The 15,745-nt window shown below is 32.0% G+C and overlaps 2 protein-coding genes across 13 annotated transcripts in view; one reads left to right on the top strand and one right to left on the bottom strand.

Moving 5' to 3' along the window:
• Window positions 1-169: 169 nt before the first annotated feature.
• LOC122526044 lies at window positions 170-851 on the bottom strand. The gene is made up of 3 exons (XM_043649164.1): window positions 777-851; window positions 590-706; window positions 170-489 (listed from the first exon to the last, which is right to left on the bottom strand). The coding sequence occupies exons 1-3, from the start codon at window positions 849-851 to the stop codon at window positions 277-279; spliced, it is 405 nt and encodes a 134-aa protein (XP_043505099.1). The 3' UTR covers window positions 170-276.
• A 3,458-nt stretch (window positions 852-4,309) lies between these two features.
• The window catches only part of LOC122526039 (cytosolic carboxypeptidase 4-like), a 29,299-nt gene continuing 17,863 nt past the window's right edge, over window positions 4,310-15,745 (top strand). Inside the window, exons 1-15 of one of the 12 annotated variants that reach the window (XM_043649158.1) lie at window positions 4,310-4,706; window positions 6,270-6,466; window positions 7,521-7,669; window positions 10,140-10,222; window positions 10,792-10,903; window positions 11,092-11,234; window positions 11,325-11,469; window positions 11,556-11,687; window positions 11,809-11,952; window positions 12,474-12,645; window positions 12,787-12,853; window positions 12,945-13,123; window positions 13,187-13,763; window positions 13,995-14,507; window positions 14,595-14,773. In XM_043649158.1, the coding sequence (XP_043505093.1) occupies window positions 6,390-6,466; window positions 7,521-7,669; window positions 10,140-10,222; window positions 10,792-10,903; window positions 11,092-11,234; window positions 11,325-11,469; window positions 11,556-11,687; window positions 11,809-11,952; window positions 12,474-12,645; window positions 12,787-12,853; window positions 12,945-13,123; window positions 13,187-13,763; window positions 13,995-14,507; window positions 14,595-14,773 (2,672 nt within the window). In that variant the 5' untranslated portion in view covers window positions 4,310-4,706; window positions 6,270-6,389. Of the gene's footprint in view, window positions 4,781-5,073; window positions 5,092-5,945; window positions 6,524-7,520; window positions 7,670-10,139; window positions 10,223-10,791; window positions 10,904-11,091; window positions 11,235-11,308; window positions 11,470-11,555; window positions 11,688-11,808; window positions 11,953-12,473; window positions 12,646-12,786; window positions 12,854-12,944; window positions 13,124-13,186; window positions 13,764-13,994; window positions 14,508-14,594; window positions 14,774-15,745 lie in introns of those variants that run through there. The other 11 variants (XM_043649149.1, XM_043649151.1, XM_043649150.1 and 8 more) reach the window with 11 other exon arrangements.

Genomic DNA, 15,745 nt, shown 5'->3' with positions numbered 1-15,745 from the left:
AAACTATTTTGCTACTGTATTCTTTCTTTAATGTTATTTCATTATCTAATAAAGTATACGTGATAAAAAACAATCCGTTGAGATAAATATTACGAGTGACCAATCAAGAAATTCAATATATCTTGATATAAGAAAATGTTATTGAGATTTGCAAAACTTTTTAATAAATATTAGTTAAAAAGTCAATTAAATGTTTAGACAAAATTATATTACAATGAACACACACATATATATATAGGAAACAGGAATGTTGTTAAATGAATTGGACGGAAAATGTTATTTAACTGCTTCGACGGTGATCGTGTCATCGTCCTCGTAAATTCCATCATTATCATTAGGTTTATTATCTGGCTCAATCTTTGTATCCAATTTCTCGATACCACTGTCGTCGTCATTGTCAACATCAACGAATGGACGTTGAGTTGATATCGGTGGTGATCCTGATCCTGGAATAAATCCAGGACGAGATGGACTCAATACTGGATATATCTGTGACATTTATAATTTCGAATATAAAATAATATAAATATAATATTTGACTGAATTCTTATATTACTTTACATTATCATAATTATTATTAATTAATTACCGGATTAATCGGAAATCTAAAGTCATAGTAATAATATCCATAGGGTGGCAAATGAGTAAGGGTCGTTTGTTTTTCTGGCAAAAGTATTGGATTGTCAGATGTTAAATCAGTGTGTACCTATGAAACATATATGTATTTTAAATAATATAGTATATAATTGATTATAATAATCATTAATGTATCTTACCTGAAGCAAATTGTATATGTAATAGGGTGCGAGAGCATTCTGATGAGCAATTTGATAATATTCGGGATGGATCATTTGTGGATATTGATAACTGCTTGGGTATAACTTGGCAAGTGGCGCAGATTGGATTTCGATGATCGAGATGGTCACAATGAGAAAGAGAAATGACCTAAACGTTCCACCCTATCGTCAAATCATTAAATTATATTTTTTGATAATTATAGAAACGGACAAAGCCAAACAAAAATATGAAGATAGAGTTTGAACATAAATAAAAGTTAAATAACGCGTTGTTTTATTGAACATGCGTGTCACGTTTATTGAGCATACATAAAAAATGAGAGAAAAGATAAACGACAACCTTCGATCCGTGTGTTTCATTTGATTTGATTTTATTCTTTTCCTCTTTCTTCGACTTTTCTAACATGTTAGAATGTTAAATAGATAAAACGAATAATAATAGAATAAAAGACAATAAGGATTTCATTTGCGATTAGAATAAAAAACGAGTGTCTTTGTCTTCCAGACGACTATGATTTTACCTGCATTGCGTACAGAGAAGCTCACTTATTGTCAGAGAAAAACTAGCACAGCACTAACTTGAATTTCAGCCCTACTCGCGATTTATATATCCAGTTCTCGAAGAGCAACACTCCCACCACGTGAAATTTCATTCCTGAGTCTTCTTTTTTAGTTTCTACAAGCCCATAGTCGTTGCTTCTTTTCACGGGCAATCGAGTATGTTCTTGTAACAAGGATCAACCATTATAATTAACTTTATTATATTTGACACGAGTGTAATCTAGAGAACACGGTTGGATTCATTGAAAAATTCACCTTTTACTTGGGTTTATTTTATTATTTTTGTATAAATTAACACATCGCCAATTTAAATTAATTAGAAGGAACGAGATGCGAATCGTTTTAAATTGAACATTATTTATGAATGCTTTTCAAATATTTCGATTATTAAATTGAAAAACTATTCAATTATTTGTGATGTAAAATTAATTAATCGTGCAATGCGTTAGATATCGTCGAGTTTTTTCCTTTCAATAATTAATTTCAATTTGTTTATTTAACAACTATCTTTATCTTTTTTTTGTTTCTTTTTTTTTTATTTTTTCCGGTAAATCTCCGACCGTTTTATCGTAAATACTTCGAGAAGAAAATTTTAATGTAGTTCGAATGACTCGACGATTGCATCGAGAGATGAGTAAAAAGAAGATAACTTATGCACACTTATATAGGGTGAGTCAGATAACTTTTTGCAATGATTATTATATTTCTCAATAATGAGAAGTTAAGAAAAAAAGATAGGTAGGAAAATTTTTTAATCATTTTTATTGTTCTTAATAAAGGTAATGGAGTAGTAAGCGTAAAGATTGCTTTAGAAGAGAAAAAGAAAGAAAAAGATAAGGAAAAAAGGTGTAAATATAGAAATACAGGATCCTTTGTGAGGATAACGAGCGTAACAATGAAGTCTGGGGAAGAGTTGAAGTAAATAGACGAGTGGACGTTGGAATAAACGAAGAAGAATAGTCGTGGTTAGTAGAAAATTCGTTGATTCTCATGGAGTTTAGAAGACAAATTTGATAGAAAGTGTTGTAAAGTGATGACGCCAAGACAGAGAGAGAGAAAAGACAGATAACAAAATCAACAGATTAATATGAATAGAATTATTTGAGTCACCCTATATCTATGTATACCGATGGAAATAGAAAAAAAAAAAAAGAAAAAAGCGTAAACGTAAACCGGTTGAAAGATCGTCGAATTCGCGCTTAGATCTCTTAGACGAGGAGGGTGTGGTCGAGAGCTATCTTTGACGTTCGAATTTGCATTTCTAATATTCAAACCGAAGTTGTAGCAGCGTCACCCTGTTTGCTCGGTCCTTTGAAACGATGAAATGATGTTTGATCGATAGTTTTCGATCTATTACGTGGGTGTGGCGGGTTTATTTAAACAAACAAACAAACAAACAAATGTTACAATATATATTTGTACGTTGATATATTAGAAAATTGTATGTAATACTTTATTCGAGAATCGAAAGAATAAAATTTGACTGACTTCAAAGAACGCCGTCCATCTTAATCGAGATCATTGTCTTGACCTTACGTAACCTCATCGTTGCTGTAGGCAGGATGAGTAAGAAAAAATCTTGGAGTTACCAAGGAAGCATAAAATGAAGATCTAGCGAGTTAGCGAGATCGAAATTTTATATTAAATATTTCTATCATCTTCGAGTCAGATTCTCGACTAGCATAGAAATGCATTCCTCTGTGCGTCAGCATAAACCAAAATTGGTTCTACGTGTTAAACGGAAAAGTAGACGAAGAGGACAAACACTTGGACTAGCAGAAATGAAATTTCGTTTAGAACGACGGAAGAAGATTCATCGCGATGACGATAGCCAGATGAAAGGGTGCTGTGCCAGGTTAAATATTTCATCATAATCATTCTAAACATACATTTTCTACATACATACGTAACAGAACAATTTCATTTTGTGGACAAAAATTATTCATCGTAATCGTTTAAGATCAAATATTATTTTTAATACTTTCAATCAAATCAAAATTCATTTATTTTTGTTAAATTATCAATTTATATATGTGTGTGTGTGTGTGTGTGTTTGTATAAATAATTTATATGATTTTTAATGTTTTATCCACCAGGTAACGTTAACTCCGTTTACAGGTTTAATGATATCTTTTTTGTTTTCTTTTTTTTTTTTTTTTGAAAATCTCGTCGAGACCTTTTATAGATATTCGAGGTCGATTTGTTCGTAAAAGATGTGAAACTTGATTTTGTAAATTCTATACCGAAAATACCAACATATATACACGAGATGCGATTACATAGAATTCAGAATTTATTTGATTATATTTACATGCTATAAATGCATATCGTGCATGTTCTCCATTTCTATATTTCAACGCAATTAATATCCTACTTAAGATGACGTCAATATCTCTCACGAAGACGTTATTTCAGGGTTTGCTACGTGCACTTTAACATTACGTGATATTTCACGAGAGAAATGAAAAAAAATACAAGTTCAACTTTTTCATATATTCTTCCTCTTTTATTTTTATTATTTTTTTACTTAAATATATAGCCTTACGGATTAAAATTTGAAATCACAAAGAGAAGAGAAAAAGATATTTCAATTTACAATTAAAAATATAAAATACGAGATAAAAGAGGAAGAAAAGAAATAAAAAAAGACATTATATAATAAAAATTACGATATACGATAAAAAAACAGCCGCGTTGTTTAACAAATTTGTAATCATTTGAAATGGTTGCTAGGTTTGCCGCACAATTAATTCGGCCCGAATTGTGATCGAAACGAGGAATGGTTGATACGTATTGTAAAAAAAAAAAAATGAAAAAAGAAAAGAAAAAAGAGAGAAAGAGTTGAACATGTGGACCAGAGCTTAAACCGAAGCGCCCTTTTCGCATGAATCGATAGGAAAGTTCGTGAGGCGTCGACTACCCTCGTGGAACTTCGCACGCCTACTAATCAATCTGCAGTAGCAGCTTTCGTGTTTATCAACAAGTGCCGCATACACCTGATTCTACTCTCGACGTGCTCGTTCTTTTCATCTCTCTCTCTCTCTCTCTCTCTTTTTTTATCTTTTTCTCTTTCATTCGATATATCATCGAATATTTTTCGTTTTTTCTCTCGTACTCTCCGTTAGTTTTTCGTATCGTTTAGATGAGTGCGCGTAAGATCATCGAATTTTTGCATAGGTGACGTCACGTGAGTTAAACATTTCAAAACTGGATGTGACTCGTGTCGTCCTTCTTGAACCAGTTAGGACCTTGGTACACAGGGCGTATTTAAACGAACGACCAGCACCCGTTTAAACTTATCTTTCCTCTTGTTCCTCCTCGTCGTTGTCGTCGTTGTTGCTTTCGAAGGTTAGTCTTTCATACGAATGGCCACGAGAATGTTTACGTTTCAACGATCCTGTATGGAACTATTAATATCGAGTGTCAGTGAATTTTCATTTCTTGCTATTTTTTCGTACAATTCAAATATTCTTTTCTTTTATTTCAGTGTGCTCTCCGAGTTTTTCTTCATCTATACAAATTGTCTACTTTTGTTTAAGCATATTTACGTATTTCTCTCAAATGAATATTTATCGTAAAGATATAATTGAGAATAATAAAGTTATATTCAATATCGAAGGATATGAATGATTTTGTTTGACAATTCGTATAGAATTCTCATTTGAAATTGACGTTTAAGGTCGAGTGGTGATTCGAAAGAAAAACACGTGTTCCGAGGTCGATTTCGAAGAAAGTATGTTGTTGATAATATCTCCTGTGCGATCTCGTGTTAACTGTAATTTTTCCTACGATCGTACGTACAACTACAGCGACTAACGCGAGATTATTTTTGGCTTTTCACGTGAAATGCATATCTTCATCCGAACAAAAGTACAAATAATTCGCAATCGTTTTTCTTTGTTCTCTCCGTATCAATTATCACTTTCTTAAGACAAATTATTAGAAAATGTAGCATTGTAAATAATCAATCAACGGTGTCATTATGTGGTTACATTTTCACCTGTCTTGTAATAATTTAACGACCTACTTTTTGGCGAAACTTAGAAATCATGATAGATTAGAAGAATGTGTATGCTCTCTCGAGTTTTCTGTTCGTCTCTAAACAATCTTTATATATTACATAGAACAATAGTTTGTATTATACTTTCCTAGAGACACACAAATATGTTTGTATATATACCAATTACCAAATAGTATATTTCGAGTATTAATACGTTTCGTTTGCTACGAATGTTCGAGTATATTCTATATCCGTCGTTCTTTTTTCTAGTAAAAATAAATAGGTCAATTTCATTTAATCGTGATTTTCTCAAAATTCTTATCCCGCACATATGCTTTATATCTATCTCTCTTTAAGATTCATCTCTATACGTACGTCATTGTCTTCCTTTTCAAATCGATTAGTCACACGTATCTATTGTGAATTTATAATAGACGGTTCGTGTTCGTGTCGTATTCTAAACCTCGTCGATGTCGTTGATAGAAAAGAAAAAAGGAAAATTAAAAAAGAAAAAGAAAGGTATCGATTAACGATTAAAAGCAGATTAAAAAAAAATAAATAAATAAATAACAACAAAAAACCAACAGGTTTTTGGAAAGCAGCCGTGGATATAAATAGAAGTACCTCATGCGTGCATGCGTGCTATGCTTATAAACATAGTTTTGGCAGCGGGAAACGTCAAAACGCTTTAGAGTGTTGAAGCGTGTGGATCGCGAATTTTGTTTGTGAAATTGAGAAGGAAATTAAGAGGGAAGAAGAAAGTAGGGAGATCGAATAGAGACCAAAACAAAATAGACACGTTTGCCTTTTGGGCAAAAATCTCGATCCCATTTTTCGTCAAATTTTCATGCTATTTAGATTTGATAATATAATCGATGTCAAGTCGTCATTCCTGTTTTCGTTTATCACAGTCATTGTCATCGTTAACGCGAAGGCGATTATCGTGAGAAGAAGAAAGGATAAAGAAAGAGAGAGAAAGAGAGAGGGAAAGAGAGAGAGAGAGAGAGAGAAAGGACAAGCGCGTATTGGAAATGTGCGACAAAGAAAACCAGCAACCAACAAAAGTGAATGCACTCGAGGATATTGAGGAGGACATGCAGGAAGAAGAGTAAAAATCAAAAGCAACCTATTCGTGTATCGTGCGTGTTTGTCCATCCTCCCTTACGTTAGTGTATGCTTATATGTATGTGTGTAACCGTAGTGTAGGAGAGTATACGCGTTGTGATCTCTCTGTCATTTTCTTTTTTGTTCTTCTAGCTTATTACTTACTATTTGCAGTCTTGCATTTGTTATTTTATATTCATTGCTTTATCGGTTTCTCACAGTTAAACGGAATTAGTTGTGTCATTTTATTTTCTTAGGATTTACCTTAAGATCCTTGTATTAAGAATGAATAGTATTAAGTATATTAATTATACGTTCCTGTGACTCTTCGTATAGTTGTGTCGTGTTTTTGCGGTTTTGCATTTGTATGGATTAGATATTTCAATTTATTATTTTGTCGTGTATTCGTTATTTATTTTCCTTTTACATTATTATTTAGAAAGTTATTTTAAAACACTGGTCTTTACGTTCTTTGCATTAATTAGCCTTGAAAGTTCTTATTCTTTTTTTTCCTACGCTTGATTTTCATTTCTGTGACATTGACTAACTGTGGCCAGCTGATCGTAAAATCTGATTAATGAGATTTTTCGTCTGGGTTGGACCGAAGCCAATGGAGAGATTCATTGATATCTTCGAGAGACGTTCATCTTCTTTTACTTTCATGAAAGACAAAAAATTACCACCTTTCATCATCATTTTCTTTCAATTATTTCGATAAAAGAACATTTCCAAGTGTTTGAAAATTGAAATTAACGAATCGCATAGATGTTTTTTCATTTTTATAGATAAACCTTTGTCAGAATATTTGTGATAATATTTTATTTAAATTATATACAAATTTGGTTATTGTTTAAAAAAAAATATTTGCCGATTGTCTTATAATAAATATCTTTCATCTTGTATTATTTCTATCGGTATTCATTTAGAATTGAAAGATACTTTGTTTAAACCGCGATCGTTTTGCACGCAATGCCGTCAAGAAATTAACGAGTTCGTTTAGTTCCTACCACTTTTACTTGAACAATGTAATTTAACTAACTGTTTACGTTGCGGTTTAGTGCCATGTCACCGAGCAGTAGATGCATGGACGACGCTATAAACAACACGATCATGGAGAAGCTACAAAGTTTCGCGTTAAAACATAATACAGGAGGGGAAGCATTGAAGGCCTTAATAACCAAGATACACGCACGAGTCACCTCTTCAGGTAATCATACATTTACCTATAATTACTTATTTAATTCAATTTATTTTCATTCCTTATAATTCAATTAGAGTTAAATTCGAATAAAAAAATTATCAAATGTGCGAGATAATATAATTTCTAATAAATATATCTAAAATCATTAAACTTATTATAATGTTACATATTTAAAATAATTTGATTAAAAAAATGTTGTATTATTACAATTGGAGACTGGAATCTACTGTGGACAAAATTCTGACAAAACATTTCAGTCCTCTGCATGCTAGACTCAAAACTTTTCAAACCTCCTATACGAGATAGACATAGTACATTTATTATTATAAATAAGTATTACTTTTATTTGCGTTCCGTGTAAGTATGAACAAATCTTGACAGTACCCTTGAAAAATCCTGACGCAATTCTCGTCCTGTTTGGCTCAGAAGTTTTCAACCCTCTTCTAATATATGAATTTACTCGTAGACCATGCAAATGCTTACTTAATGTACACTTTTCTCTTTTATTTTTGATGAAAATTTACCCTTAACATTTTACCTTTATCGGAAATCTCTAAACAGTCAGGAAACTATACTAATGTTATTCTTGGAACGGTATCGCGTTAATTGATCAATGAAGAAAGATCAAAGTATCAGTCGGAAGATCGATATCAAAGAATATTAAGATCGAAATGAAGGTTAAATTCGAGTAATGGATACGTTAAGAGGAATTTTGGCTTTCCAACAAGTTATCACAAGACTAATATCTCTTTTGCACAATGGGAACATTATTTTACTTCTTAGTTTTGTCAGCTCATTTAATCTCACACCTAAGTGATACTATATTCGAATTATATTGTCCACACACAACTCGTGAATAATAACATTCTTAAGGAATATATGAAATTGTATGTTACGAAGAATTAGTTCTACGTTTTTATTAAGAAATAAAAGGTGAAAACATCTTTTTTAGTGTCATTGTATTTCGCAAATTATGTCTCGCTAAACTGCGAAATGAAAATCCGGGTCGCATAAGATATATAACTTGGAATTCATGAGCTCGTTCAAGTTCTTCTGAAAACCTATTTCTACAGATAACTCGATTTATATAGAATCGGACTACGTAAACTTTATTTTTCGAACTATGTTAAAGTTTTGAAAATTTCGATAAAATGTCAACAGAAAAAAATAGATCCTTCGGTTGCACGTGTTTCTTTTCTTCATATTAATTGATTCGAATCGATGTTTTTTATGAGAAAAAAAAAACAATAAAAAATACGAGGAAGTATATATCATATTAAATCATTGATGTTTCTTAAATGATTTCAGAATATAAACGTGTAAATTTACTTTCAAGATATTAATACAATTGGATACGATCAATCGTGGTCATTTCTGAAAATTCATACATAAAAAATTAATGTAAGGGTTACGTAAGAATTTTCGCGTCACATGCCTTGACATGTTATTAGTTGGCAATAATCCAACGAACGAGGGATATCCAGACAATACATACTGGAGTAACTCGATAGGGATAGAAATTAGGCCAATGTGATAAGAACGTTTGATTTCATTCCGTATCTAAGAGAATTACATTTTATCAGCAGAATGTCGATGCACTCGACTGATTTCGAGTTTAAATCAATTTTCTCGTTTTAAAATGATATTGTATTTCAATTCATTAAATATTATTTGACCAGTAATAAACATTATGTATTTTATAAATAAATTCATATATACTGATTTATGTAACCATCTGTATTCCTTGTAATGTCTAAAGGCAAACAGTAAATTACTGATATTACTTACATATAAAATTGAACTATACAAAAAATTAGTTACTTTGACCATTCAACATAACTAAAAACAAGTAATTAAAGTTACAAATGTTTCTATAAAAGCTAATAAAATAAATTAAGTGAAATACTTAAAAAGATCTCGTTGAAAATTGATCGCAGGTCATTTTGAAAATCTGTAAATCTTCGTTGACGTTAAATTGGCAATTACTTTCGAATGATAACGTACCTATGGGTTACGTGTATTTTTTTCACGTTGTCGCGTTCATGGCATTGATCCGAATTGGCTTAATGTCAACTCTGAAAGTTAGATTACACCATCTTAACCATGAACAGTATGTTTGCTATTTTATTGAATTTGTAGTATCTTTGTTTCGCAGCTGTTCTCATTCCCTCGCTCATCGTTTTCATGCCAAGACTATTTGTTTATTTTATTTATTACAATATTATGTACACGTATCGTATTACTTGTTTATCGTGATTAATGGTGCGAATGAAAATGTAATTAAACCTTTTTACGACTGTCCCCGCTTAGATCCGGCATCCATTAAATGCTTTCTTTTTCTTTTAATAATTACACTTATTTCTATAACATATTATTCTGATTGTTATTTTCATTGAATTTTTGTAAATGTTACAAGTATTACTTATATATTTTTAATCTCGTTAATAAAACTTTTCACTTTGTTTCTTTTTTTTAGATAAACGAGTTCGCGAGGATATGTTGGACAAATTATGGACCAAGGGTTCTGGTGCAATGGAGATTTTTATTATCATTCTTGCGGTAACGTTTATTAAAAGATAGTACGATTATTAAAATTAAGCAACGTCTGGCAGAGTAGTTAGTACTAGGATGGGGGACCCTTTAGGAACACATACATGACATGATAGATGTAATATGAACTTTTTAATATGCATACTTTAAATGATATGGAAAAAAGTATTTTTGGCAAAGGATTTAATTTGAAATGTCACGAAACGTATCAAGCGAAACGTGTTCGTTGGTGAACATTCCACACCACGTAAAGTTGATTAGGCGTTTCGAATAAGTACGAAGGTATTCAAGTTTCATACACGAAATAGTAGCGTGACAAAGTCACATTAACGAGTTATACTCACTTGTCAATCTACCCTCGGGAAAGGCTTGCAAAACTACAAACCCGTTCGTTCTTATTTCTATTGAGTGTTGCACGAACGAACGAACTGTGAGTTTTAATTGCCCAAAGATCCAAATCTTTATTTCGTAATTTAAAATATCTTTTAGATTAAATTGGAAAATATAGAATACGAAGGATGAAATAATGATTATGATAATAAAGAAATTATCAAAATGTATATTTTTTTATTTTACAGCATTGCAAGGATCTCGTAGTGATTTATAGTATTGCTGCAATATTACACGAGTGCATAATGCCAAAAGTAACTATAGGCAAATCGAAAGGAAGCAAAACCAAAAGTGCAACAAGTAATATTCAAATTTATAAATTATTATTAATATCGTGAAAATAATTTAAAAGATAACATACAATATATATATATATATATATATATTAAATATAACATTTGTATATCCTATTAACTGTGTCGAATGAAAACGTTCAAAGTTTTTAAGTAAATTTACGATAAGGGTGAACTATTATATCTTTTTTTTAGAAAGCAGTAGCCGAATAGCGGTCATTCAACTGATAAACTTAGGGATCACGCAAGTCCTAGTTAAAAATTTAATGAATATCCAGAATCAAGACAGTCCTATTGTGGATGTCTTGATGCAAGAAGTTCTTTGGATTTTGGGACAGGTAAAACTGCATATCAACATAAATATTCATGAATTATTTATTAATATTATTAATTATATGTATCTCGAATAAAGTATTTTAATGCTGTAGATTAGCCAATGGGATATGAGAATTTTAGCTAATGTCAAAAGTTCAAGTTGCATCAAGATATTTCACACACTTCTCGCGCAACATTATAACAACAGTAAAATGATTCTTCCATTGTTGCTAATAACGAAAACTCTTGCTCAGAATTGTTAGTATTATTATAAGTTTTTTATTTGAAATGATGATGATGATACTTTATCGTAAGATTTAATAATCGGATATTTTATTTCGCAGCATTTAGTCAAGAAATTCTTATTAATGACGGTATAGTTAATACATTGGAAAAGACCCTGATATTTGTTGGTAACGCATCTAATATTAGATTAAGAGTTTTGGTAGAATGTTTGAAATATTTTACTACTAACAGTAAGTACGTTGTTAGTTTATAATTTTGTTAGCTTCGATAATATTAACCAAAAAAACAAATGTACTAATGACTTACGTTTGATTTCATTTTTTTAATTGAACCTAATTGAATTTTTCGTAGAATTATGCTGCAAGAAGTTCGTAAAGATTGGGATTGTAAATCAATTGATGCGAATTTTCGACAGATGGGAGAGATACGAGGGACAGATGAGATTGAAGATATGCAACTACGCTCTGAACACGCTACAGCATCTTTGCGTAATAAGTAAAGTTTCTTTTACGAAAGCAAACCGCGTAGTATCCAGAAAAAATCTAAGAGAAGTGAAAAAAGGCTGACAGGTGCTTATAACGAGTTACATTCGACCGTGTTGATGACCGGTCGAGAATGAACGTTGATCTCAAATATCGGTTAAAACGTTTCATTACGAATTAATTATTAGTCCTTCGACGAATTCTTTTTCAAACTTCAATGATATTTCTTTTTTTCTTTTTTTTTTTTCTATTTTTGTTGCTTATAACGCTGTTTTCCTTTTTACGAGCTCGAACTCAAGGAATCCTTGAAAAGCGTGGGGAACTTAAACAAAAAAAATGAAAACCTATCGTATTTGTTAAGATTATTTTGAAGTAACGTACGAGTACTTTGAACATATTTATGAATAGTGCAAAGAAAGAGATTTCTCAGTTAAGAGCACGTCTTCCAAGATGTATTTTCCTTCCTCTCGAAGAAAGGACTCGGATAACTCGGAATCGTTTAAAAGATCTTTTTCTTCTTCCTCCCACTTTCAGAGTCTGGTAGGAATGCTATTAAGTCGAACAATGGTCTACAGCTACTGTACCGGTTTTGTACATACTGCCCGGAGGAAAAAGCCTACGATTGCTTATTGTCACGTATATGTAGTGTAATCAATCAATGTCTGGAAAAGAAGGACTTGCCTGTACCCATAATGTCTCCTGCAAGGTGAACGATACTTTCAAGGTTTCCTATGTTTGATCTGCGTTTTTAATATTTAAGCAAAAATATCATCATTTGTTTTTCTTTTTTTTATCTTATCATATATTACTACCAAATAATTTGATTTATTTAATATTTGGTATTTAGATTCAATCTACCGGAAGCGAATACCAGGGCTAACAGCATCGAAAGTGGAAGTGATCTTGACAGTCAAGTACGTCGCATTTTTATTGATATAAAATTTTGCGAATAGGAGTACGTCTCTGTGCATATTATTTAATTTGAATTTTTATTCTTTTTTTTAGGCTAACAGCGTGGCCTCGCTTGGAAGATTATACAGTGATTTTGATTCAGGAGACGACGAAGACAGTCATAGTTCGAGAAGAACCAGTGATAAGAATTTGTATCCTACCGAGGAAATAGATGAGAGTAAATTTTTTGCCGGAGTTTTTACATCTCAAAGGACAGAAGAAAATTTGATTGGGTAACAATATTGTTTGATCCAATTTGGAAAATAATGTTTTAACATCATGGATTCTTATTTTAGGTATAGCGTTTTCTTTAAAGAGCTGAATAATTTTCAAATAAAACTCGAACATACTGCGTCGAATTTAACAGTCAACAATGAGAAAACGTTCACTCGCACGAAAGGTCTGTTAAAGGAAACGCATAAGGACGAAATGGAATATCAAATAAAGCATAAAAATATATTATCTAATTTCAAAACACTAAAAGATCTTTCATTGACTACTACTAATCAGCTTGCCTATTGCATAATAGCAAGCGAAGTGAAAAGTGTTATTAGATTTGTCAAAGTTGCTTATCCCGATTTAATCGGTGGTGATTCTTTTGGAAAACCAGAACCATTGAACTGCAAAGATAGAAAAGTTTGTCGTGAAAAATTATTAACTTGCGTGGAAAGAAGTCTTCACGCTAATACAAAAAATTACGAGGTTGTTTATAATCTGGATGTTTTAGCGATGAATGTATCAACGAATGATCGAATTTCGGATAAATTACTTTGTAATTTGGACGAAAAGAGAATTGGAAAAAGGAACTTAGAGACCAAATGTTTACAATTTGAATCTCGTTTTGAAAGTGGAAATTTGAGAAAAGCTATTAAGGTATAGTTAAAGTATTTGTTACAGTTATGAACATGTTCACCGTTATAACAATCGTATATAGTTATTGTTAATATACGTTAATGAACTTTGATTCCTTTTATGTGTTACATAACACTATACATTGAATGGTGAACATGTTGAAATTGAACAAAAATATCTGATTAGGCTAAGATCCATGAATTCCTTTTTACACATATCGTTTCTCTGTGTATTTCTCTCGCTTGCTTGCAGATAGGCTTGAGAGAATACGACTTGATCTTAACGCCAGATGTTAACAGTGTTTCTAGACATCAATGGTTTTACTTCGAAGTATCAAATATGGAAATAAATGCTCCTTACACGTTCAATATCATAAATTGCGAAAAAGCAAACTCTCAGTTTAATTTCGGCATGAAGCCTATTCTGTTCAGCGTAATCGAAGCTCAATTGGGACGACCTGGTTGGGTCAGAACTGGGACAGATATTTGTTATTATAGAAATTGTTATCAGAAACCAACGAAGGGAAAGAATTATTTGACAACAACTTTCACAGTTATCTTTCCTCATGCTCACGACGTTTGTTATCTGGCATATCACTTCCCTTATACTTACACTCAATTAATGACCAATATTTGGAAATGGACTGGAAATATTTGTTCTTCGAACATTTATTTTCGTGCCGATTCATATTGCGAGTCGTTGAATAACAATGAAATTCCATTAATGACCATAACCGCGCCAGATTCTAAGGACAATCCTATATCGGTAAGTTTTACCTCATGTTCGTATAACATTCTACGTCAGATACTTTTGTTTAACAATTTAAGATATTTACTTGGGATATATGTTTAGAACAGAAAAGTGATCTTCCTTACGTCGAGAGTCCATCCAGGTGAAAGCAACGCATCATGGATAATGCATGGAACATTGGAGACTCTTCTAAGCAATTCTACTTATGCTAGTAGCTTACGTGACGATTATGTATTTAAAATCGTCCCGATGTTGAACCCAGAAGGTGTGGTCAATGGCTGGTAAGTTATAGGACATGAATAACAATAGACTCATAGTACTATCGATATTTATTACACAAGTTGAGCGTTCTTCCACACTGTTGTACGGTAGTATTGTAGAAAATTATTGTGAGTGCTTGACTTATCGTGTAACAGTTTAGTGAATGATTTTCCTCCCCCAAAAAAAAGAACGAGGGAGGGGGTAAAATTTAGGGATAGATCGTTGTACGTTCAGATAACGGAAGGGTTTCTTTTTGCCTGTATTCGATCAAAGAAAGAACAATAGTTTTCTTTCTTCGTCGTTCGTGGCCGTTGAACTCTTCGTTTTGTGAACGTACGAAAAACGTGTTCATTTAAGTCTAAGGGATGATTAAATCTTGATGAATAAAACGTGACGTCAGCGGACTACCAGTTGACCACATTGGTGAATCAATGAAAAGCGAGCGAAGTAGGATCTCTCTTTTTAATTAGGATCTTTCGAACGATAATGATTGAAAATGATGTGACACGATGATGTCAGCTGGCGTCACGAATATCATGCATTAAAATTAACGCACCAATGAGAGGAGACGTACTATCGATACGCGTCTGGCATCATCGGTTGGAGAAAAAAGTTTATGATCGTGAAAAAAAAAACTAGAAAATGATCTCGCATTATTAAATCTTCTATCTGATGAACGATATCGTTAATCAGAAGTTGAATGGTTTAAGCTGGGCCTCTAATATTTCTTTCATAAAGTCACTTTTAAGAAATTTCATTAAAATTGTTTATCTTTCTGATCGTGATAAAAGAATATCATGCATTTACGTTAAGATTTTTCTATTTTCCTCCAACCAAGGACATCAAGTTAGTACGTCCACTCTCGTGCGTGATATTTAGCTTAGAACGTGATCAATATGAAAAATGACCGTGATTTCTCGTGCCACCGATGATCCCCCGTGATGATTATGGTGATCCACGAGTTTTTAACCTGTTTTTTTTTATTATCATCA

This window comes from Polistes fuscatus, unplaced genomic scaffold (genome assembly GCF_010416935.1).
Source record: "Polistes fuscatus isolate 324 unplaced genomic scaffold, CU_Pfus_HIC Scaffold10, whole genome shotgun sequence".
NCBI classification, from domain to species: domain Eukaryota; kingdom Metazoa; phylum Arthropoda; class Insecta; order Hymenoptera; family Vespidae; genus Polistes; species Polistes fuscatus.
This window is presented reverse-complemented; position numbering and strand designations above follow the sequence as displayed.

Bases quoted from the DNA above. Each gene is read 5' to 3' on its own strand.
- LOC122526044 (XM_043649164.1), bottom strand. From the start codon at position 851: ATGATCCATCCCGAATATTATCAAATTGCTCATCAGAATGCTCTCGCA. The intron at 707-776 runs GTAAGATACATT...TATGTTTCATAG, and splicing joins ACATATACAATTTGCTTCAG to GTACACACTGATTTAACATC. The intron at 490-589 runs GTAATTAATTAA...TAAATGTCACAG, and splicing joins TTAGATTTCCGATTAATCCG to ATATATCCAGTATTGAGTCC.